The sequence below is a fragment of the Micropterus salmoides genome, unplaced genomic scaffold (genome assembly GCF_014851395.1).
Source record: "Micropterus salmoides isolate LMB-PRFRI ecotype aquatic unplaced genomic scaffold, ASM1485139v1 Ms_hic_scaffold_2, whole genome shotgun sequence".
NCBI lineage: Eukaryota > Metazoa > Chordata > Actinopteri > Centrarchiformes > Centrarchidae > Micropterus > Micropterus salmoides.
The window spans coordinates 32450074-32473247 of record NW_024041150.1 but is presented as its reverse complement, the minus strand read 5'-3'; the positions used below and the strand labels follow the sequence as shown (position 1 = coordinate 32473247).

General features: G+C 39.4%; 1 protein-coding gene and 1 long non-coding RNA gene across 2 annotated transcripts in view; one reads left to right on the top strand and one right to left on the bottom strand.

Annotated features, from left to right (window-relative positions):
* dachb (dachshund b) overlaps nt 1-7523 on the top strand; it is a 106729-nt gene extending 99206 nt beyond the window's left edge. Inside the window, exon 12 of the mRNA XM_038731645.1 lies at nt 5734-7523. Within this exon, the coding sequence (XP_038587573.1) occupies nt 5734-5771 (38 nt within the window). The 3' untranslated portion in view covers nt 5772-7523. The remainder of the gene's footprint in view (nt 1-5733) is intronic.
* Nucleotides 1-23174, bottom strand: part of LOC119912452 — a 52264-nt gene that overhangs the window by 13582 nt on the left and 15508 nt on the right. The window lies entirely within an intron of this gene.

Genomic DNA, 23174 nt, shown 5'->3' with positions numbered 1-23174 from the left:
ACGCATCCTCTGCTCGCAGTTTCTCCAGGATTCACTGCTTCTCCTTATTTCCAGTACATCTGTAAACCTAATATATTTTTTGGTCTGTCTGTCAGACAAAACAAGACACCTGAAGGCGTCAGCTTGAACTCTTCTTGAAGTCTTTTATTTAATTTTTTTTTACTATTTTCTGATAAATGTACTGATGCAAATAACCGTTAGTTGCAGCTTTATTTTAAAGTAGGGCTGCAACTGACAATTATTGTCATTGTCAATTAATCTGTGGATTAGTTTAATTAATCGATTAGTTGTTTGGTCTATAAAATATCAGAAAGTGGTGAAAGATCAGTGTTTCCCAAAGCCCATGATGACGTCCTCAAAAGGTCAGGTTTTGTCCACAACCCAAAGAATTTCAGTTTACCGTCAGAGGAGTAAAAATAAAAAACAGAAGATTTCCAGAAGCTGAAATCAGAAATTTTATCTATTTTTTTTCAGTATAATTTTCTCAGACCTATTAATCGATTATCAATATAGTTGCAGATTAATTAGTTGACAACTAATTGATTAATTGTTGCAGCTCTATTTTAAAGGCATGCTGAAACCATAAACATGGCGGAAAACATACCATACTGTGCGACTGCTCTGGTTTGAACAGAATTACCATTTTTACTTGAACTGAAACAATTAGTTAATTAATTGAATATTCAAATACATACATACATTTGCATCAATTTTCTCTGGTTCGAGCTTCTCAGATGTTATTATTTGCTTTTATATTGTTGTAAATTGAACATATTGATTTTTAGAATGCAGGTCTGACAGAATAAGATATTTAAATATATACTTGGGCATTTTTTTCTCTCCAGTTTTATGGCATTTTATAGATCAATTATTTATTATTAATCAAAAGAAATTACATCAGGGAGAAAGGTGGCATGCCAAAACAATAATCCAGCCACAGAAAACGTCTAAACAGCCTTCGACCGCGATGACATTAAGTTATTAAGTTACAGATTCAAGTTTTCAGGATCAAAGCTGCAACTTTTTTAAGTTGCAGGACAATTTTTAAGCACCAGGCCAAACCTGCTGCCTAAAGGAGAAAAAGAAAGGACAGGAGAGGACAGAGAGAAGAATGGGTCGGGATAAAAATAATATGAGTGTAACAGATAGAGGACAGGAGGGAGCAGAGGGGAGGTGAGGAGGAGGAGGAGGGGGATGCATGTAGAATAGAGGGATGAAAGAGGAGGAGAGCAGGGGGTTTGAGTGGATCGTGGAGTGATAAAAATAGGGAAGGGCAGGAGATGAGAGGGATGAAAAAGAGGGAAGGCAGGGAATATGAAGGAGGAAACGAGAGGCGAGTGCAAGATGAAAGAGAAAATTTAAGAAAGTTTTTTTTTTTTTTTCCCCATTCACACAGACCTCGAACCTGTTTCATATCCTTAAAAAAACAAAGAATGATGAATAGAGGACAAAATGAGAGGGCAAGATGATGACAAAGAGCAGAGGAAAGATAAGTTTAAAAAAAAAAAGTAGAGGAGGGCAAGAGAAAGAGGAGTGCAGGATGGAAAGTGGAGGGAGGGCAGGTTTATGGTTGCTGTTATGCAGAAATGTAAACACTTTGCAACGTTCGCAGAAAACAATGACACCGCAGGGAGAGGAAGGTGTGCATGTGAGTGTGTTTCTGTCTGTTATATGCGTGTGTGTGTGTGTGGGGGTGCAGCAACAGCACTACGGGGAGCGGAAGGAGAACGACGGAGGTGAAATGAGAGAGAGAGAGGGGGAGATGGAGAGCCGACCCTGGCAAAATTGGAGATATGAGATTTCTATCATAAACGGATGCTGCATAAAGGGAGAACAAGATGCAACACATTCAGCTAAAATAGGGTCCTGTTTTAATAATCTTGATAAAAGTATGAAGTTCCTATACAAATTAGATTTGCACCGTTTTAATAATGCACTTAAAGCTGCACCAGAGATTGTGGAGGTGGAAGCAACAAGAGGTGATGGTTAGAAACCACACTTCTTACAGTGTAGCTGGGTGATGGAACAAAGATTTTTGAGTTTGAGGCTTCTAGTTTGAGATTAGGGCTGCTCGATTATTGCAGAAATCATGTCAGGATTATTTTGCACAATTTAACATGATTACTCACTGACTTTGGAAAAATTATGCATTTATTGATATTTTAAAGGAAAAACTTTTTCAACAGTGGATTTCCTTCAACTTAAACAAAAAAAGGCTAATAATAATAGTAAATTTATATTTATTATATAAATAAATGCAATGACCCCTAAAATGGGTGACTTATAACAGGACAAAATTAGGGGATCACTGCTGAATATAATGCAGCTTTATCAATTTATCTCAATTATCTTGTTTTGTCGCAAAATTGTAACTGAGAATGAAATTTGATCAGCTAGTTTGAGGTGTTTAATTTTACAGCAGTAGCCGATTCGATCCATAAACTGTGGCTCCAGCCCTCAGAGTGGTGAGTACAATGTCCCGCCCGCAGTACTAGCTGATTGGTTACAAGTCACGAGTAATAGACTATCAACACTGACTATTGTGCAGAAGTAGCCAATAGAACGAGCCATCACACCGCAGCCCCTCCCCTCTTCTCTCAGCAGAGCTCCGCGTGCACGCACACACACACGGAGCGAAGTGAGCGGAGCTAGCGGAGTGTAGCTTACACAAGTTGACCATACTATAAGTAAGTGCAGCAAAACCAGCAGTACTAGTAAAAGGCTGATACTGCGTCAGTACAACAAGCAGGAACGTGCACAGAGCGATATTTAATCTGCTCACATCATCCACCGCAGCTGTGTTTTGGTTTTACACAAGCACATGTGCTAGCTCGGCTAATATCTAGTTTGTCATAAACAAGGTAAAATGAAATCTCTGTCATGTAGCCTGTTCAGCTGAGATGCTACATACCTTAAAATTTATCCTTGTAAACTCAGCTGCTTGTTGAGAGAAACCAGGTCCTCTTTACAGCAACAGCAGAGGGAGGAGGAGGACTGCCACGGACTGCTGTCTTCAAAATAAACTGTATTTTGATGTCAGGAATATAGTTTATTTAACATGCTCCTTTTGTTTCCAATCAGATACTGATTTTATATAGTGACTTTGCTGCTGTAAACTTCACTTTTGTTCTGAATTTATTCTTTAAATAAAATTAATTAAAATAATATTTTTAAAGGCAATTATTAAGTAATGAAACCCAATAAAAGTACAGATAAGGAACAGATCAAATAAATAGTATCAATGAATGTATCAATAAAATCCTAACAATATAAAATAAATACAATATAAATGGTAGCTGATAAAAGTTTATGATAATTTATCACTCATAGTTAACAAGTCCATCTCAATTCATTTAATTTACTATTTATAAAGATTAAACATGACGATTAACTTTAATCTTATTTTCAAAAAAGTTTTAGTTTGTGTTAATCTAAATTTTGACACCAAGATTAAAAATTTCAAAGCAAATGTATATCGCTTCCAAATATTGGTCATCGGTAGGGCTGGGTATCGAGTTCAATACTTTTTAGGCACCGACCGAATTGCCTCAATACCGTGGAGTATCAAAAAATGTCTTGTCAAATTTCGAAACCTAAAAGGTTCTTGTTAACGTCAGTGAGCCAATAAGCATTCAGCATGCTTGATGTGCCCAAATCTAAAAGTGATTGTAATTGGCTGTGGTGATGTAAACACTAGTTCACGCCGGTTACGCACAGAGACGTGGCTCGTGGAGAAAATCAAAAGCGTGGCTACATTGCACCAGGCTTGATGCAACGGTGCGCGATGCAATATTTGTGACGCAAGATAATTGTGGCCAAGAGCGGCAACGCGACAACCCTGGTGAAGCCCTTCACTGTGCATTGAATAAACTTAAGAGCAGAAAGTTGCTCCGTCTTTGACTGCAACAAGACAGAGCCGGTGCAGTCATCGTCTCAGCGCTCTACTGCCACCGAGCTTGCTTCAACACGCCCACCATACGAGCAGTGTTGGGCAGTAGCGGCGCTACTAGTTTAATTAGCTTATTTTTATTTTAACACCATAATTTTGTCAGATTGCACATTGCTGCAGCTCCTCTCTTACATGTGTGTTGACCGCAGCATTTTAGCTACCGAGTGAAGCATCTCACTTCTATTCTCCTTTGTTTGGAGTTGCACTTTTAATATACAGTCTACGAGTTGCACATGTGCAGTTCTTAGTTTAAGAACTACTAGCCAATCAGAAGCAGAGTAGGGCGGGTCCTGACAAGCAAGTTACTAATGATGAAATGATTACCGGTTTAACGGTAAACCATTGTAAAATTTTCCGACGGTTATTATTACTGTACACATTTTAATTACCATGATAACCGGGTACGGTTAACCGCGCTATTATAATCTCACGGCAAACACTGTCCAGCGTCTCCCAGAAGCAGGTGCGCATGCGCAGAATGCAACGTGGGTTTGTTTGGGTCAATGACAACACGGCAGAAGACAACGCTGCGCAGTCACTCTGAAGTCCGGTCGTATTTTAGTTTTTTATGAGAGTGCTGAGGGAAACTTGATTTAAGAACCTTACAGTGAACACAGGGTGAGTTTTAGCTTTGGTTTGTCTGTCTGACTTGCTAACAGCGTGTAAACTGAAGCTCTCAGTGTTGCTACTCTTGTAAAAACGCTACACGTTGTTCTGTTGCTGTGTGCGTCGGCAGAGTCTATTTGTCCACTGCACATGATAACACGTTATGCAGTTTAGTCAACCAACCAGCATATCTAGAAACGCTACAGACTTAGTATTTACGTCAGTTGTTGCAGTTACTATCACTGTCTTCAAGACTTGTTTTCATGTAATTGTCCACGGGATCATTGTATTACCTATATAATATAAAATATAAACTCTTAAAAATGCACAGATGATTTTCATTTGTTTACAAAATGGCAATTGTATTTGTAGTTTTAAATATAAAACTTGTTGAAATGGTTTCAGTGTGTTTATCAGTACATTTTAATATTTTTTGGCACATTTTTACAATACCGTGATAATTTTGGTCAATATAATCGTGATATGAAATTTTCATACAGTTTCATCCCTACAAGTAACCATGGCTATAGTTCAGCTGTACAAGTTCCCAACCTAGACTGGAGATCTTTCATGCGCAACGTCCTAACTGTGCCCTGTCTCGACATCACATTATTAATAACCGACAGCCTGAATGGTATCTAACATTTGGTAGAGTGGGTGGGGATGAGGGGAAGCAGCAGGCAGGCGTCTTGTCACTGTGTGTGCTGCAGCTCAGCGTGTTCCACAACAGCGACAGGCGAGCATTATGATGCGTGTTACTTAGTGACGCAGATAGGTTAAGTAAAGGCTGGACTACAAGATTTCAGGCAGTTTAGAGCAGTGTTTTCTGTGGGATATGGGAACTCCCTTTGAGGTGGACCTATTACATGCACATAAGATATATAACTTGATAAAGCCAAAAAGCATAATATCACCTCTATCAGCTCCTCAAATGTGAATATTTGCCAATTCTATGATAGTAAATTAAATATCTTAGGGTTTTGTACTGTTGGTCGGAGAAAGTCCACTATGTCAACATGTCCACTATGTCAACTCTAACATGACTATTGATCCCTTAATCGAAGAAATTGGCCGTTTTATCGATAAAGAAAATAACTGTTAATTGCAGCCGTAGTTCGCTACAACCACTTAATGTAATGTAAATAAAATTTTTTTTACATATTTCTTCTTTTTCTCAGAATCCCGGGCGTTTCTGAAGACCCCCATGATGTTCTAGAAAGAAGGACTCCGCCTCCAGAAACCCCCACCCCCACCTCCTCCCCCCTCCTGCACAGAAGAACTCCACCAGCCCGTTTCCACAGCTGTAGCCTGGATCACCACTGCAACGACCTCCCCAGGCGGGACCCTATCTTTGCTACGCGCAAACTTTTTTTGATGTTGCTATAAAGCGATGAGACTACTAGGAGACACACACCCCTGATCTGGACTCGCTGGGGGTCGTCTCGCTATTTCTTTCTTCTTTTTGGGACAAACTTCACTCCTGTCATTCCTCTTTTTCTCTCCCTGCATCAGGACTTCTCTCATCCCTCGTTTGTTTGGAAAACTGAAAAAAAAAATTAAAAAATCATTCCCGCTCTCGTCATCACAAATAGGTTGGACATCGTGTGGAAAAATAACACCAAGGATCAATTCAAGACTTGTTAAATGGTCCAAGTGTTTGATTGTTGCAGACAAGAAACAAATGGATGGATGAAAAAAATAATGACGAAAATGTTTTTCTTTACATTCCCCTAAAGAAATATTGAAAACAAAAGATTCAAACCCCTAACTTCAACGTCAACCTCATTGGCTGGCTCTCTCAGCACCCTCTGATTGGACGGTTATCAGCTAATTGGAGGAAGAGGGGGTTTTGGAAAAAGAAGGGGAAAAAAAACTGAAGCAAGGAAGGAGGAGGAAAACAAACTTGGGAGGCTATTTCTGTCTCTCTGTTTCATTGAGTTTTGTTTTCTGTACAGGGACTGAAAAAACATGCATGGGAAAACATTTCTTATGTTGTCATTTGGCTTATTTTAACCTCCGTACACTCTTAACTCCAGACAACTCTTGTTCTCCGTTATACTCTCTTTTCTTCATTCCTTTATTTTCTTCCTGTTTCCTATGAATCAGCTCCTCTTCCTCTTCTGTCGCTACTTCTTTATTTGCTTGACTCTTTCCCCCTTTGTCTTACTCCTTTATTTTCTCTTTTCTCTCTCTGTAAGGAGGCATTACTCTAAAATTGTTGGATGCAGCTTTTCAATGTATGAAGTATTTTCTATCACCCTTAACCTGTGAAATCAGTTTCTCAAATGATGCAAAAGTTACAAAAAAAACAAAAAACAGCAAACCCTTTTTTTGTATTACAATGGAGTGATTTTTAGACACGATATTATATCCTAAAAAAAACAAAAACAAAAACAAAAACAAAAAAAAAAACAAAAAAAAACAAAGGTACGTTGACTTCTCTTCCTTGACTTTGGAACTTTTCACCTTTTGATCCCCAGTTTCCTGTGACCAGGAAGTAGTATTTGAGTTTCTAATGTTCTGATGTCAATTTAAAAACAAGGAGCAGTTCATTTGTGTGTCTTAAACGCCTCCCATGCAAACTTTTATCATAACCTTCCATAATAACTTAAATTCAATTTGATCCCTTTTTGGTTGGATTTTGTGAACTTATCCCTGAAATCAAGCGCTCCTCAGCTACATCAAACACAAGAAACTTTTTATTCCCCTGATTTTCTGACCTACTAAGAGTGCAGACTGTTGTGTTGCAGTTTTGTTTATTCCACTGTGTGTTTTATTTGTTTATTTGTTGATTACTATTTGAAATGTGTACGTGAGGGATGAGGGTGGGGTGTGGGATTAAAAGGGATATTCCTTGTAGATAGAAACAACATTCAGCGTTTTCTTGTTTTTGTTTTGTTTTTTTCTCCTGATGACTCTCACTGTTCTCTGGGTTTGAGCTGACTGCAAATATACAGTATTATAATGACTGCTGTCTTAGTGGTGTTTTGCACACACACACACACACACACACACACACACACACACGTTTTTGCTTGTAGAAAAATTAGACAGCCCTGGTGAAAACTGATCTTAAGTAATAAATAATAAACATTTCTAGCAGTGTTTCATCAGAAATACAAACTGTTGATGTCTACAAAAGGTTTTTGTGTGTGGCATTTAAAATTTGTGACTTTATCACCATCTGGTGGTGGTGTTAAAAACACAGTGCTTAACAGTATTGTATGCTGACAGAGCTCGACAAGTCTGAATCACAGACTCTTCAAGAGTCTTTAAGACAAACTGTTCCAGGAACAAGTAAGTGGGCAGCTGTGGATCAGGAGATAGAGCGTGTTGTCCATTAATCAGAAGATCATCGGTTCAATCCACCGGCTCCTTGGGCAGGATACTTTGAATTTCTGTACCGTGCCCGAGCATGTTTGACCAGTGTGATGGTTGACTCCGGCATTGTACGCATTGTAGTGCGAGCAAAGAACCCCGACACAAACTCCTCTGTGCTGTGAGAGAGAACGCTTTTTTTACCCCATTCATGAGTCCCGCTACATATTGGTTTTCAATTTTGTTTACTGCACAAACATTTGAATATTTCTATCTGCATATTTACAGGATACATCAAATATCATATAATATTGATTCAATTTGTAATATTTTCCATATTGAATTGTTGAAATTTTATTCATCCACCACATGATTACACACAGTTTATGATGACGGCATATGCTTTAAGGGGCATTATGTAGTTTTAAGCTGCCACTAGCGGCGCGGTTTTAAGACTGAAACCAGGTGTGCGCTAGTATGCGTGCTTGAATCATGAATGGGAGCTGGTTGTTTTGATGTGTTAGTGTACTGCATGTCGTTAGCTGCGGTGTTGTCACTGTAGGGCTACATCCCAACCCAACGCATGAGCGAGCATAATCCGAAACACAACCACTTCCATACAGAGATCCCACAATCAACGCGGAAACACCAGCGTGCCGGCTGTGGCTTTTCACTCAAACATGTTCAGGTTCTGTTACTTCAACGTTCCCATTTCAGAGGCAGATACAGATGACAGCTATAGACAGACAGGGAGACAGCTTCACACAACATGCCGAAGACCCACTGCAACGTTACAGTAATATTTTTATTAGCTTGAGGTTGAACTAATCCATGCTGGTTACATGATAACGTTACATTTACTGCATTTTGTCAACGTGATACATTGGTGTTAGCTCGCTTGTTTGCTTTTCAGTAAGTAACGTAATTTGTGTATCTTTCCCCGGAAGCTCAACACAGCTAAATGTTTTAGATGATAACGAAACAGTGAGCTGGAGTGAATATTATAAATGGGATTGTTGCCACACTTATAACAGACAATAAGTAATATTACTATAGTGAGTGTTTCTTCCTCTGTGTTGTTGTGGCTGTTTTGCTGCAGTATATTATGTCGATCACGTTATCACTATAGGTTAATATAAACAAATCGCTCCACATTTGCTTTTTACCATTACATCCTTTCTTGCAGGCTAAATCAACATTTTGACATAATACCAGTGGTACACAGGAGAGTAACATGGGTCGCGTTAGCTGGTGAAGTAATGTGGAAAGCGATATAACTTTGCACTGGATAACTCTAGCAAGTGCTCGGCGTTAGCCAGCGAGCTAACGTGATTTACCGTGTCTCCAGCCTTTCTGATGTTCACTGTTTTCACCAACATCATCTAATTCTCATTTGGCCTGAGGGGCCTAAGCACATAAACCTTTTATTGTTGTTTTGTTTTGTATCCTTATGTGGAGTTTATGTTGAAGTCTGTGTTTTACTGGGAGCTGGTTGTTTTGTGGTGTTAGTGGACTGCATGTCGTTAGCTGCGGTGTTGTCACTGTTCACATTAAAAACAGAATAGTGGCTGTTCCAAGCAACAGAGAAAACAGCCGTGCGCTTCGTTTCTTAGTATGATTAGAGCCTATTGACAAAAAGGAAGTAAAAATTTGATTTATTAATCAAAACTACTTATAGCCTCTTTTAAATTGTAAACCACAGAATTCAGAAAAATGTAAACAGAAAACACGGAATTTGTGAAAAATTAAAACAGAGATCATTGGGCACTTTCCTTTGTCGACTGTAGCAAGCTCTGTCAGGAGGTAGGAACTTTAACGGTAAAAATGTAGAAGAGGAACAGAGAAAGTGACTAACCTAAACAGGCAAAAATTAGTTACCACACCACGTATGTGTAACACGCCCCCTCTGTGACAATAGTAGTTTCCTAGGGGGAAACACTCATTCATACACGCTGGTATTTTGTACACACACACACACACACACACACACACACACACACACTACAAATACAGAAAGGCACTCTGGTATTGTGGTAATGTATTTCGTGGACACACACTCACACAGAAGCCTGGGAGTAAACACACACACACACACACACACACATCGTCTATGTTCCATTTAGACTGTATATTTACTCTGCATTACGAGGTTAATGGGGTGAAGCCTTTCCCTCTTTCTTACTCTCTCTCTCTAATGGATCTCTACCTCTCTCGCCCTCTCTTCCTCACACGTCTGTCTTTAATTCTCTCTCACCTGTCACTCTTTTCCCTCTTCCCTTGTTTTTCTTTTCTCTCTTTAACAATCATTCCTAATGTCACTCTTTTGATCTTTGCTTTCCATTTCCCTATCCTCTGTTTCATCTCCTCTCTCTCTTTCTCTCTCTCTCTCTCCCTCTCTCTCTCCGTTTACCAAATAGCTGATGTCACTTTTTCCATTTCCCCCTAATGGAGGCAGAAACACAGAGCGATGGACGGAGAGGAAAAATGGCCAGAGATGAAGAAGGATGGATAGAAAGCGAAGGAGGCAACGGCTAAGGATGAAAAGGTGACAGCGCGGGGAAAAGAGATTGAAGGATCGGAGAAGCGACGTGGGAGAAAAAGAATGAAAAAAGGAAGGTGGAGAGAAAGAGGGGAGGAAAACAATGAAAAGAGAGGTGGTGGGGGGGGATGATGGACAGAGAGGGGAGAGAAAGAGGTGTAACATGATAAAGTGATGTGTGTTTACAGAACGAAGATAGAGAGGGGCAGAGCATCATGGGTAATGAAAAGATAAAAAGTGAGATACAAGTCTGGGGCAAACAGTGACCAATCTTAAAAAGGTTTATTATGGATTTTAGGGGAAATCAAAACACTGCTTTTGGTCAATCTAACGACTAATGTTTGCTCCAAACAAACTCGCAACATAAAAAAGCATCACATCCTGTCTTGCAGGGGAGCAGAAGTGTAAAATATCTTGCTGTAAATATACAGATGGAGCAAAAAACAAAATCCCGTAGTGCTAGGTGTAGCTTGACAAGGCTACGTTAGCCTTCAACTGGCTCAACACTTTATACAACCAACGTATTGGTAAGGACCCATGTGCAGTTTTTAGAGGCCTATAGCGATCAGGTTTCAGTACAGCAATATTTTATCAGCTTGACGTTGAACTAATCCATGCACTTAAGTATAACAGACCACAGTAAGTAATGTTACTGTAGTGAATGGATCTTCCATTGTGGTGTTGTCCTACGCAGTTATGTTGCATTATTGTAATACTGAGGAAAACCCATCCACTAACCTTACAGTAATGTTACTTAACAGTCTAACAGTTATAAAGTGTGGACACAATCTCGTTATAATATTCAGTCCAGCTCACTAATCATTTCCTTATCATCCAAACGTTTAGCTGTGTTGACATCGATGAGCTTCCGGTAAAAAAGACACAAATAATAATGATAGTTACTGAAAAGTGGCACCGCTAGTGGCAGATGAAAACTGCCGGATGTTTTTTTGGTGTAAGCGGACTCCACTTTGTTAGCTGTGGTGTTGTCAAATTGTGTACAGTTCAGAAAGAGTAGGCAAGAGGCTCGGGAGCGGACATGCAGAAAATCCAACCAGATTTCTTGACATAGGAAGCAGGATAGTGTCTGTTCCAAGCAACACACAAAACAGCCAAGAAGGTCATTTTGGTGTTCGGTTACAACCAGTTCACAAACAGGCAGTAAAAAAGTGATTAATTTCATTATAAAACTAAATATAACCTCTTTGAGGGTTCTATTAATAATATGAAAATGACAAATCACCTTAATCATTTAAAAAATAAAGAGGTACCCTCTATTCAACATTAAATCAAATACAACATCACAAACACCTGTCCAGGATGTACCCCGCCTTTCGCCCGATGTCAGCTGGGATTGGCTCCAGCCCCCCGCGACCCTGTACGCAGGATAAGCGGATGACGATGGATGGATGGACAACATCACAAACAGCAGGTTGTTTAAAATCAAATCAAACATAAGCTATTGTTTTCATTTATAGTCCAGGGTCCTCTTGCATATTAACATATTAAATGTTCATCTGCAGGGCTCCACAATAACGGTGGCCCAGGGCCAGTAAAAAGTAAGGTTGGGACTGTTGAACTAGCAACTCACTAGCCCAATCAGGCCAGTGCAAAAACAATAGTATTAAAACATTAACATTTAGCTGACACTTTTATCCAAAGCGACTTGCAATTGCTATACACGTCAGAGGTCACACACCTCTGCAGCAACTATGGGTTAAGTGTCTTGCGCAGGGACACAATGGTAGATGGGTCACAGTGGGGAATTGAACACGGGTCTCTCACACCAAAGGCATGCGTCTTATCCACTGCACCATCACCACCCCAAAAACATGAAAACAAAAAAATCCTGCGGTTGTTTTGCAGCTCTGTTGGCCAATCCAGAGTTATAGTGACGTGACGAGTGGTTGTCGAATGTTATTTCTCTAATCTCAATCAAGCGGCAACCTCTGGGTCTGAAAAGTGAAACCATGCAGACGGACCTTAAACTTGCATTCTCGCTAACGACCAGCAGGGGGCGAGTCCGCCGGTTGCAAAAAGAAGTCCGGTTCCATTAGAAATAATGGTAAAATGTTGCTACTTCTCAGCTTACCTCAGTAAACACTTTCATAATACATTTATGGTCTCAGTCGCAAGTTTCAAGTCATGTTTGAGTCTGTTAGTATGTTTTGTTTTAAAAGTAAATTGTTTTGTTAACCTTTGTATTTTTTTATAATTTTAACTATGACTACGGCAGTAAAAATTGTCTAGAGGCCAGTAAGTTTCAAACCCACTGTCCCAGTGAGGCCAGTTGCAAAAACGTTTAACGTTGAGCCCTGATCTGCATTTTTCTGTAGAGGCCTTAGTAAGATTTGTGGTTATATAATGGGTTAAGCTTATTTGGGACAAAAAACATGGCCACAAATACTGACATACTGAATTATTCTTCTGGCAAAACATTATTTCTGTAGAGCTCCTCCTGTTTATAAAAAATTTTACTTTCATTTTACTTTCTAATTTAAATAAATTGCTTTCATCAGTATTTGTAGCAGGCATGTTTGCTTAGATGTGGGTACTGAACTTGTGTGTTCGATGAAGTGGGAAAACAAATAATTTCACCGGTGTAAACAAACACACACTGGCTTTGTAGTCACTGTGAAGGAAGTCCGTGTAATTCCACAACTGCAGTTACAAATGACAGAAATCCACAAAGAGCAACGCTGGTCAGTGTTTGCCACAAAGACAACAGGTTTGTCGAGAGCTGGAGGCAGGGTCAAATTCAATGGAGGTGGCCACCTCATACGTTCTCTCTGCAGGAAAACCCTGGTTGGTGCATTTACAATGTTTGTTGTGTTTGTGTTTTTAGATGGTTACAGCTGACATAATGGTCGCACAGCCACTAGGTCGGCCCTGGCAACACTTCTAACACATATCTGAATAACATGATGTAAAAGCTGCGGCAGCACAGGGTTAAATATTAACCGTGAGAGATGACGTTTTGTTCACCTTATTAACATCATTTGATTTCTTTATCATGTATTTTGCAGTAAGTATTGTAAATAAATTCAGTCTCATAAATCACAGAATACTGAATGAGCCAGTGCTGTTCAGTCTGTAAAAATGAGCAAAGAGGAAAAAAATGTTTTAAAAGTTACTCAACCACAAAAATAAGTAGTGAACAAATATTAGTGAATTGATTGTCCAGTTGCCCTTGACTTTGACCTTCTTTGGACAGTGAATTCATCAGTCAGTGCTTGTGCAGTGACGGACTACAGGCAGCAGAATTCCTTTTTTCAATGAGAAAATTGATAAACATTAAAGGATTGACTGTGAAAAGAGCGGATGTTGCTAGTGCTAACAATGTCGATTGTAAGAATACATCATATTTTAACTTTACAACGCACACTGTTTCCCAGCAGAGACAACGCTCCCTCTTGCACAACGCTTGCCAAATATTGCACGAGAACTGCAGACAGCAATAAGCCATAAAATGTAGCAGACACCTTTGTCTGCTTTGAGCTTCACAAATAAATAAAGCTAGAAAAGGTACATGCCCCGTGTTTGTCAAGTGCTTCTGAGACTGATGCAGACCGATGGAACTTTGAAAGTGACGCAGAGTTTACATGATCTAGGGCTGAGCGATATGGACCAAAAAGTCATAATTAGGCAAAATTCCGGTATAAAATATATATCAGTATTTTCTCCTACGCATGGTTGGGAGGGGTTTCTTATTTCACTATTTTAGTTGTACTTCACTACACTTCATTCATTTACTCATTCGCCATCACAAATGTCACTCACTTATTGAATCTGCCTCTTTCAGTTCTCTTCACACTCACAGACCTAACGTAAGCTACCTCGGCTGCAAACACATCAACGTGCCCCACTTCTTTACGTCTCTCTCTCCCCGTATGTCTGCTACGGTGATTTTCTCCATCAGTAGTAAGTTATGTTGTATAAAAACGCCGAAAAAAGCCCAGAACTCGTGTTCTGGACTTTTCCACCCGCGACTCCGTTCACACCAGCAGCTGCGGTGTTGATGACGTTGCCTTTCAAAACAAAATCAACGTGGTAGCTAACGAATGACATCTGCACTATTGTGTTCACTGTCGCTTTACCTGGTCCGCTCTTGTAAAATATCCACTGTGTAGCGGCTTGTAACGTAATAACTCTGTGCTTCACTGATAAATGCAACAATGTGTTGCCTAACCTGGGCGGACCGCCGAAATAAAGTGTATGTGTGGGAAACACTGACTGAACCGTTGTTTTTTTCTTTTTACAAGCCAGGTCTTCCGCAGTGTCGACACGCCATATTGTTGAGAGTTTGAGAGTAGACGGCTGCCTGCAGAAGCGGAGGGAGGGATGAGGGAGAGAGAGCAGCAAATGCTGGCAGGACTTCACAGAAACATATAAATATTAACAAAACATCCAACTATATTGGTATAAATGTTATTGTCTAATTTTATATCAGTATTTTTGAAATTATATCTGTGGACCTCATTATACCGATACACTGCCCAGCCCTAACATGATCAGTTTTCTACATCTCCATTATGGGTGGGAGAAATAATCGATTCTTAGATGCATCGCGATGCGGACGTGGAAGATTATGAATCGATTACCAAATGTCTAAATATCGATTATTTAAATGTGAATTGATAACGTAATGTTCACGGAACGCAAAAGGCAGAACTCGCTGGAAGTGCAGCGCCCGGACCATCTGTGGAGCGCACACAGCAGCCTATATTCGGCACTCCACCGCTGCAGAATGAATAACCACCCTGCTAAAATGTCACACAATCATTAATATCCATGCGCAAGTAATGATTTTAACTCGCACGCCAACTAGATCTGGATGTAAAAAGACAGACAAAAAAGGGACATGGAGAAACAATAAAGAACGAGGGATAAAATGAGATAACCAATATGAACAGATGATTAAAAAGAGGATCCAAAAGGGGCGAAGATAGACAGAATAAAAAAATAAACACACATAAACCACAAAAGGACAAAAAATTTAAAAAAGGATGGAAAAAATAGTAAAAAGGAGCTGAAACAAATGATGTATGGAAGAAAGAAGGAGCGAGAGAACAGAGACATTCCCAGACAGAGCAGCCAGGCTGTTAAAACACACACACACACACACACACACACCCACCCACACCTCGCTCCATCATTAGTCTTCATTAGAGCCTTTATGAGGAAAATTAGAAGGGGAGTTTCCTCCCAAACAGAGCCCTGGGGTCCAACCTGCTGATGTGTGTGTGTAATTGTGGTTAATTTCTATGTGGGGTTCAGCAGATGAAGGAAGGAAGGGTGTGTGTGTGTGTGACTTGACAAACCTGTGTTTTCATGTGGAGAGTGTGGATGGTGATTAGAAATTAAGAATAAGGAGAATAAAGAGAGTGAGAGTCAAAGGAAGAGTGAAGAAGTAAAAGACCTAATGGAAAGATGCTGAACTAAATAAGAGGTTGGAGGGAAAAAAAGTTTGAGGAAAATTATGTAAAACAAAGAGCAAGAAATTATGTCCATTACTGACCTACGAGGAAGTGCATCAGTAAGTGCACGCTACATTCCTTAAAGTAAAATAAACTAACCTCGTTTTGTTGGTCGAATCCTTGCACAGCACTACAGCTGATTCTGACAGGTAATAGATTTCACACGATTGTAAGTAAGGTGTACTGGTGAAAACCTATAGCAGTGTTTCCCATACGTTTATATAGTTGTGGCAGCCCGCCACAATATCAACGCTAACTGCCACATATTGATATTAGATTTTTTTTTACTAGGCCGATTTAAAATCATATTTGACTGCAGAGCTGCAGGCAGCACGTCATCTCGCTCTCCCTCATGAACACAGCTGCACAAATCAGTCCAACACAACACTGTCAATATCGGAGATCCGTCTTAAAAAAGTTATTAGCAAGCATGTAAGTAGCCTAGCTAATAAGGAGAGCTAATGTTAGAATACAGCTGGGTTTTTCGAGGATAACATGCTGTATATAGCTGGTAGTCAATATCGATTCAACACCAGGGAAGCTGGGGCTCGGTCTCTTTAGCAAGTGTTCCTCTTCTGCCACTACACGCTCACTACACGCTACGCATGCGCACTGACGACCTAGGGTTAGGGTTACAATTTTGGACTCATTCACGCACTTTAAATACCTTTATTGGAAGTTTGTCTTTTTACATGTTTATTTACAGCATTAAACGTTGAAATGTATATTGGAATAGGCAGTATATTAACTTATTGGGAGAAAAGTGGTAGTTCTATGTAAAATCAGACGTTGAGCACCCCCATATCGCCAAAATGCCATGATCCTTATTTTGCTGCGAAGCTTCGACTGTGAGACTGACAGTCGAATCAGGCTCCGCCCATCGAAGCATTGAATCTTCAACTATTTGGGGTCAGCTCTAGTGTATTCTAAAGAAAAAATATGTAGCCTAATCGATTAACCTACCAATCTATCCAAAATATCTATCAAAAACATGTCTAATCAATAAATCAATATTTTATTCAATCATGAAGCACATTAGAATAATGACAACAGTAGCATATCTTAAAATGATTAAAATTTCCAAGTCACTGATGTGATAATAACAATAACAGACAAATTAGGCCACTTTACTTCAAACTTTAAATGTAATGTAGTAAAATTCTCCCAAACTTTAGACAGCGAAGGCGTGGTCTTGTATCTACAGCTTATCCGGGGGGTTCCCTGATAACACTGGATGGAGAGATGCTTTGAAGCACGTAATGCGATGTGTATTATATTATAATTACGTAATCGATTACGTTGACGAATCGCCCCATCCCTGACACAGCTTGCTCTCTCACGGAGGACGGCAGGTGTAGCCAACTAGGATTCACAGAGGTTACATTGCATCCCAGTGGCGAGCCAGTAAAAAATTGTCCAGAAGCAAAGACTTTACTGGAACTTCTCAAACCACTCTTATTCTCAGCGACTGATCTGTATGTCCAACAAGTTCAAAATAAACATGCTTCTTCGGGTGGAGCTATTACAAAGCAATTAAATATGTAAGGAGTTCATTCAGCTCTGTTTTGCAGGATCTCTGGGTGTTTGGGACACACTGTCAGACCTCTCTGCTCTCAGGGACTGCTGCCTGCTGGACCTTATGTTGTCCACTTTGTCTTACAGTTTGAGTTTGTGTTTGTGTGTCTTCTAGTGTGCGAACATCACGTGCACTTGTTTGTGTAACCGTGAATGTGTGTGTGTCCTGTCCTCTTGCTGCTGACAGCTTCTCATTATCCACCGACAGCTGGAGGAGGTCATCACTATCCCTGTCACACACACACACACACACTCACTACTTGTGAGGACCTTCATTGACAAACTGCGTTCTCTAGCCCCTAACTATAACATAAATTATCTTACAAAAAACATCTACTTACAAAAATGTCCTCACTTTCACGGTTTCACAAATGTCCTCACCTTAAAATAAAAATGTCATCACTTTGAAAAAATGCCTTCACTAGGGCTGCAACTAACAATTGTTTTCATTATCAATGAGTCTGTCCATCATTTTCAAGATTAATCTGTTGGTTGTTTGGTCCAGAAAATGGTGAAATGCGTGTTTCCCAAAGCTCAGTTTACTGTCATAGAGGACAGAAGAAGCCAGAAAATATTTAAATTTGAGAAGCTGAAATCAGAATTGTCCCATTTTTTTTCTTGAAAAAGATTATTCATCATCAAAACAGATGGCCATTAATTAGTTGACGAATAATCGATTAATCGACCAATCGTTGCAGCTCTAGCCTTTATTTTCCAAAATATTCCTATGTATATTTAATAAATAACTGTCATTACTTTCCAAAATGTCTTCACCCCCCAAAGATCTCACTTTAGAAAAGTTGTTTTCACTTTCCAAAATGTCAATGAACTGTTTGTGAATACAATGAATGTATGTTTCCTCAATAAATTGGTAAAAACATAATCCCTCCCCGTGGACCATGGGCTGTCTGTGACCCAACTTCAAACTTGGAAGCTGTAAGTTTTGCTGTGATTTATCTTGTTTTAGGGTTAGCTAACTAAAACCCAGTTTGGCTGAGCTGCGTTGTTTTGTAGGTTAGCTAACTATTACACACAAATGAAGGAAATTGCAAAAACAAAATTTCAATAATACTGTTAAGTCAAATTAAATCACTTCAGTGTGCAATATGCGGTTTACAATCACAGAAGCCAGAAATACATAATTTAATAAGAAAAACAAAGATAAGACAATCAGTTCGATGATCAAAGTTGTTGCCTATGAATTTCTTTATTGATCAAATATTCTGCTGCTTTTTCTGACATGATCTCAACATTAACAGAAGCACTAACCTCTTCCAGTGATGCAAAGTTTTCCTACAGCAGAGACTGTCTGATATTCTTTTTATTCTTCCAGGTACAGCTGCTCCAAGCTTATCATGGCTAACTGGGATTGAGTGGTTGAGTTGGTCATCTTGGAAATATTTACTTTGCATACTCACTGAGGAGGATAATAATAATGTGTGTGCACGCCTACTGAACTGATAAAACATCATATTCTCCCTTCTCCATCTCTCTCATCTCTCTCTTTCAATTTCACCCACACGCAAACATATACATAAAGACAGAAGTACACACAAACAAACATATACCTTCATCTCTCTCTGTCATGTACACACACACACACACTAAACACTTGTCATCGGTCGGCATCAGTTGCTTATTCTTGCCAGAGCGAGGGATTTGTTTTTGTTCTTCCTGTCATTCGCCCATTTGACTTGATGGATGGTGGGTGGTGACGCAAAAGACCTGCCCCACACACACACACACACACACACTCTAAACATAACATACAATAAGTGATGTTTTTGCATTTGTGCAAATACTTCATTTGAAAACGCAGAACAAATACACAACATTTAAAGTCATACATGCAAACATATTCGCAAGGTTGTAATTAGCAATATCCATTCCTTAACGCTAATCTAATCCACCACTACTTTCTTGGGAAAATAAAAAAAGGGATCCAAATCTCCTAATATTGGAGTTTTTTCTATTTTTCTATTCTTGTGAGGACCAAATAAAGAAATGCCCACACGCACCACATCATCAGGGTGCACAGACAGATTCCTCTTGCCATGGTTGACTTCCTATGTGGCCTGCAGTGTAAACAACAGTTTATCTCCATAGAGGACAAATGGACAGCAGCAGCAAAAGGAGGATATGACCCTATGAGGCTGCGCTTCAAACCTCACAAAGGGCTGGGAAATGCGAGTACCGCTCTGCTCAAAAACTACCAACCAAGTAACCCCTAAGCAAGTAAAGATCTAGTGGCTAATAAGCAACATCCTAAGAGGGGAGAGAGAATATTGAACATTGATGTAACACGGCCCCAAATTAATGATATTATTCTGTGTCTGCTGGATGACAACTTTATGACATGGTGATGGCTGTGCAACAGTTCGTTTAGTTGTGCCCACTAGTGACAAAAAAACAATTCCCTCCAGGCACCAATCAACACAAAATTGCACCCCTTGTTCATAATTCATCATAGTTAAGTCACACTGGCACAAATCCATGGCCGCCAATAACAATTGTTGTCTTTACTGATTAATCTGTAGTTTACTTTCAAGGTTAAAAAATATTGTTTGGCCTTTAAAGTGGCTAAAATAGTGAAAAATACTCCATATATATATATATATATCCAGATATTTTAACAAATATATTTTATCCGACCATCAGACTCAAACATATTTATATATATATATATTTATAATAACAGCCATGCTAACAGCTCTGTGACGCTGTACATGAGCAGTGTTGCTTTGAGCTAAATGTCAGTGTGCTCACAATGACAAAGGTAACATGATGATGTTTAGCAGGTCTATGGTGTTTACCATGTTCACCTTCTTAGTTTAGTGTGTAATACAGTAAGCGCTCAATACAAAACCCACAGTTCAACCACCAATTAATACGTCTATCTCAGTTTAAATCTCCTAGGAGTCCATCTTTGTATATACACCAGTAAGCAAACAAAAAAATACTCAGTTTGAGGTTCAATTCAAAAGTTGGCCAACGAAAATAAAACCAAGTGATGCCTCTCGTGCTTAATAGATGAGCTTAGTAATTCTCCGACAACATGAAGTTCCCCCGCAGCCTGCGATGCTAGTCACCAGCGCACTGGCTGTAACCAGGCAGTAACTCAGGACAGACCGGGCCCCTTTCGGACTTGTGAGTTTGGTTTGAAACAGAGTGTAATCGCAGCCTTTGTGATTAGAAAATCTCGTTTTATCATATCGCGATAATATCGCAAATGCAATTAATCATTCAGCCCTAGAACTCTTCCACCCAAACCTAAATAATATAATAAAAAGGGTGGGTGTCAGACTACTAAGCCTACTAAACATTACGCACAGCTTCACCATGGGGATTTTCCTCCGTCACAGATGAGCTCACATGAGCTGAGCTGACTGCTAAGTGGTATATCCTGCAGGTACATCACCAGTATATATAAAATTGTATAAATCAGATGATCTGCTGGATGACCAAAACATGTCAAAATCAATAATAATAATTTAAATGCACCAAAAACAAAATACATGTAGGAATTAATTAATTTATACATATGACGTTGAAGAAATTGATGTATTAAAAATTTTAATTACTGTGTACCTTACTATTAATCACATTATTTACTTTCTCGTGTAATTTTCCATTTAATTATTATAAATGTATTTTATTTTACATTTCTTTTTGCATTTCTTAAGCATAGGCTCAAGGGAGAAAATGTAAGTAAAGACCGGGTGAGTTGCTGGGAATGGGCAACATTCATACCTTTATATAAAAAGTGCCTATAATTTTAATATGCCCACACACACACTGAATTTAAAATGTTCAAGTGCAATTAAACCATTTTGGTGATGAATGGATAAATCATAATAAATAATCATGATGCCAAAAACTTAATGAGGCTTATCATTTTAGACTCCAGCCATCAGAGACAGATAAAACACTGACACTGATGTAAACACGAATAACAGGATGTGAATATCATCAGCCAAAATTTCAGAACAACTATTTCTGTCAGTTACAATTCTAGGGGTGGGAACGTGTGTGTGTGTGTGTGTGTGTGTGTGTGTGTGTGTGTGTGTGTGTGTGTGTGTGTGTGTGTCCGTCCCATATGGTATCATGAGAATAAAATGAGCCCCACACACACACACACACACACACACACACACACACACACACACGGTGGACTTTTCAGATTGATACCAAATTAGAAGCAGTTTTTTTGTTTGTTTTTATCCAAACAGACCAAGAGGAGCTTGGCAGGCGGGCTGAACACTTAACAAGAGAGCGAGAGAGGTAGAGGCCAAGAGAGAGAGAGAGGTAGAGGCCGAGAGAGAGCGAGAGAGAGAGAGAGGTGGAGGGGGGTAACAAGAGGTGGAGAGAGAGAGGGAGAACGTGAGAAAGTAAAAGGAAAAGGATGGATGGAGGAATTAAAATAACTGTAAAAATGGAAAGAGGGCGGGTGAGGTGGAAATGGATCCATGGGGACTCGGGGAGTTTGTGTGTGTGTGTGTGTGTGTGTGTGTGTGTGTGTGTGTGTGTGTGTGTGTGTGTGTGTGTGTGTGTGTGTGTGTGTGTGTGTGTGTGTGTGTGTTGTTTTAGCTGGGCGGCCTTGGATATTCCTCGTTGACCTTTACAAAGATAGCAGCTGGTCATCTCTCACAGTTTTAAGTTTGGTTTGTGTTCTGGTTTGACCACAACAATCTGAAAAGCAGATGGAGAGAGAAGGAGAGAGCTGCAACAGAAAATAAATTCCCCTGCCGTTCATCGACCTCTCTGGAAGGGAAAGGAACTGAGAGAAAGGCCGAAAAAGGCTCAGCTGAACTGAGAGAAATGAATTTGGCAAATATTTATTTTTTGTTCTGTTAGTCTTCATCCAAATAAAAGCTTTCACTTCAACTGAGGAAGAAAGAGAAAAGTAAACCCAGTTTGGCTGAGCTGCGTTGTTTTAACTTTCATGCCAAGAAAAAAAGCCTTTGAATTTATTTCAAAAGGAAGAGTTTTCACAGAAAGTTAGTGCTGGTCGACTTTGGACAAAAAACTTCTTGCACATGTCTAATTATTTAGGGTAGATCTCATCAAGTGACTCCCATCATGGGCACCAGCTGAAGCCTTAAAGAGCAACTTAACAAACCATATTAGCTTGAACACGCTCCCCCATTTACATATATTAAAAATGCATTAAACCCAATCAAGTCGCATTTAGGTGACGTAACCAGCAATGCAACACTGCCAGCAATGTGACTTATCAGAAGGACAGTTCAGTTCTCCATTAGGGCTGCAACTAACGATTATTTTCATTATCGACTAAATTGTCGATTATTTTCACGATAATCGACTAATGGTTTAGTCTATAAAATGTCAAGAAATTGTGAAAAATGCTCATCACAATTTTCCAGAGCACAGATATCTTCTATTTGATTCTTTTATCCAACCCACAGTCCAAAACCCAAAGACTGTTAATTTACTATCATAAATGACAAAGAATAGCAGCAATTGCTCACATTTAAGATGAAACCAGCAAATTTTTCACATTTTTGCTTAAAAAAAAGAAGAAGACTGAAACGATTTATCGATTATCAAAATAGTTGTTGATTAATTATCTTTCAATCGACTAATCAATTACAGTGTTTCCCCTAGGATGGAGTTGTAGCAGCGGAGGTGAAGCGAAAAAAGTTTCATATGAGCTTTAGATTATTGTTTTGGTGGTGGCTGTAGTAGCCAT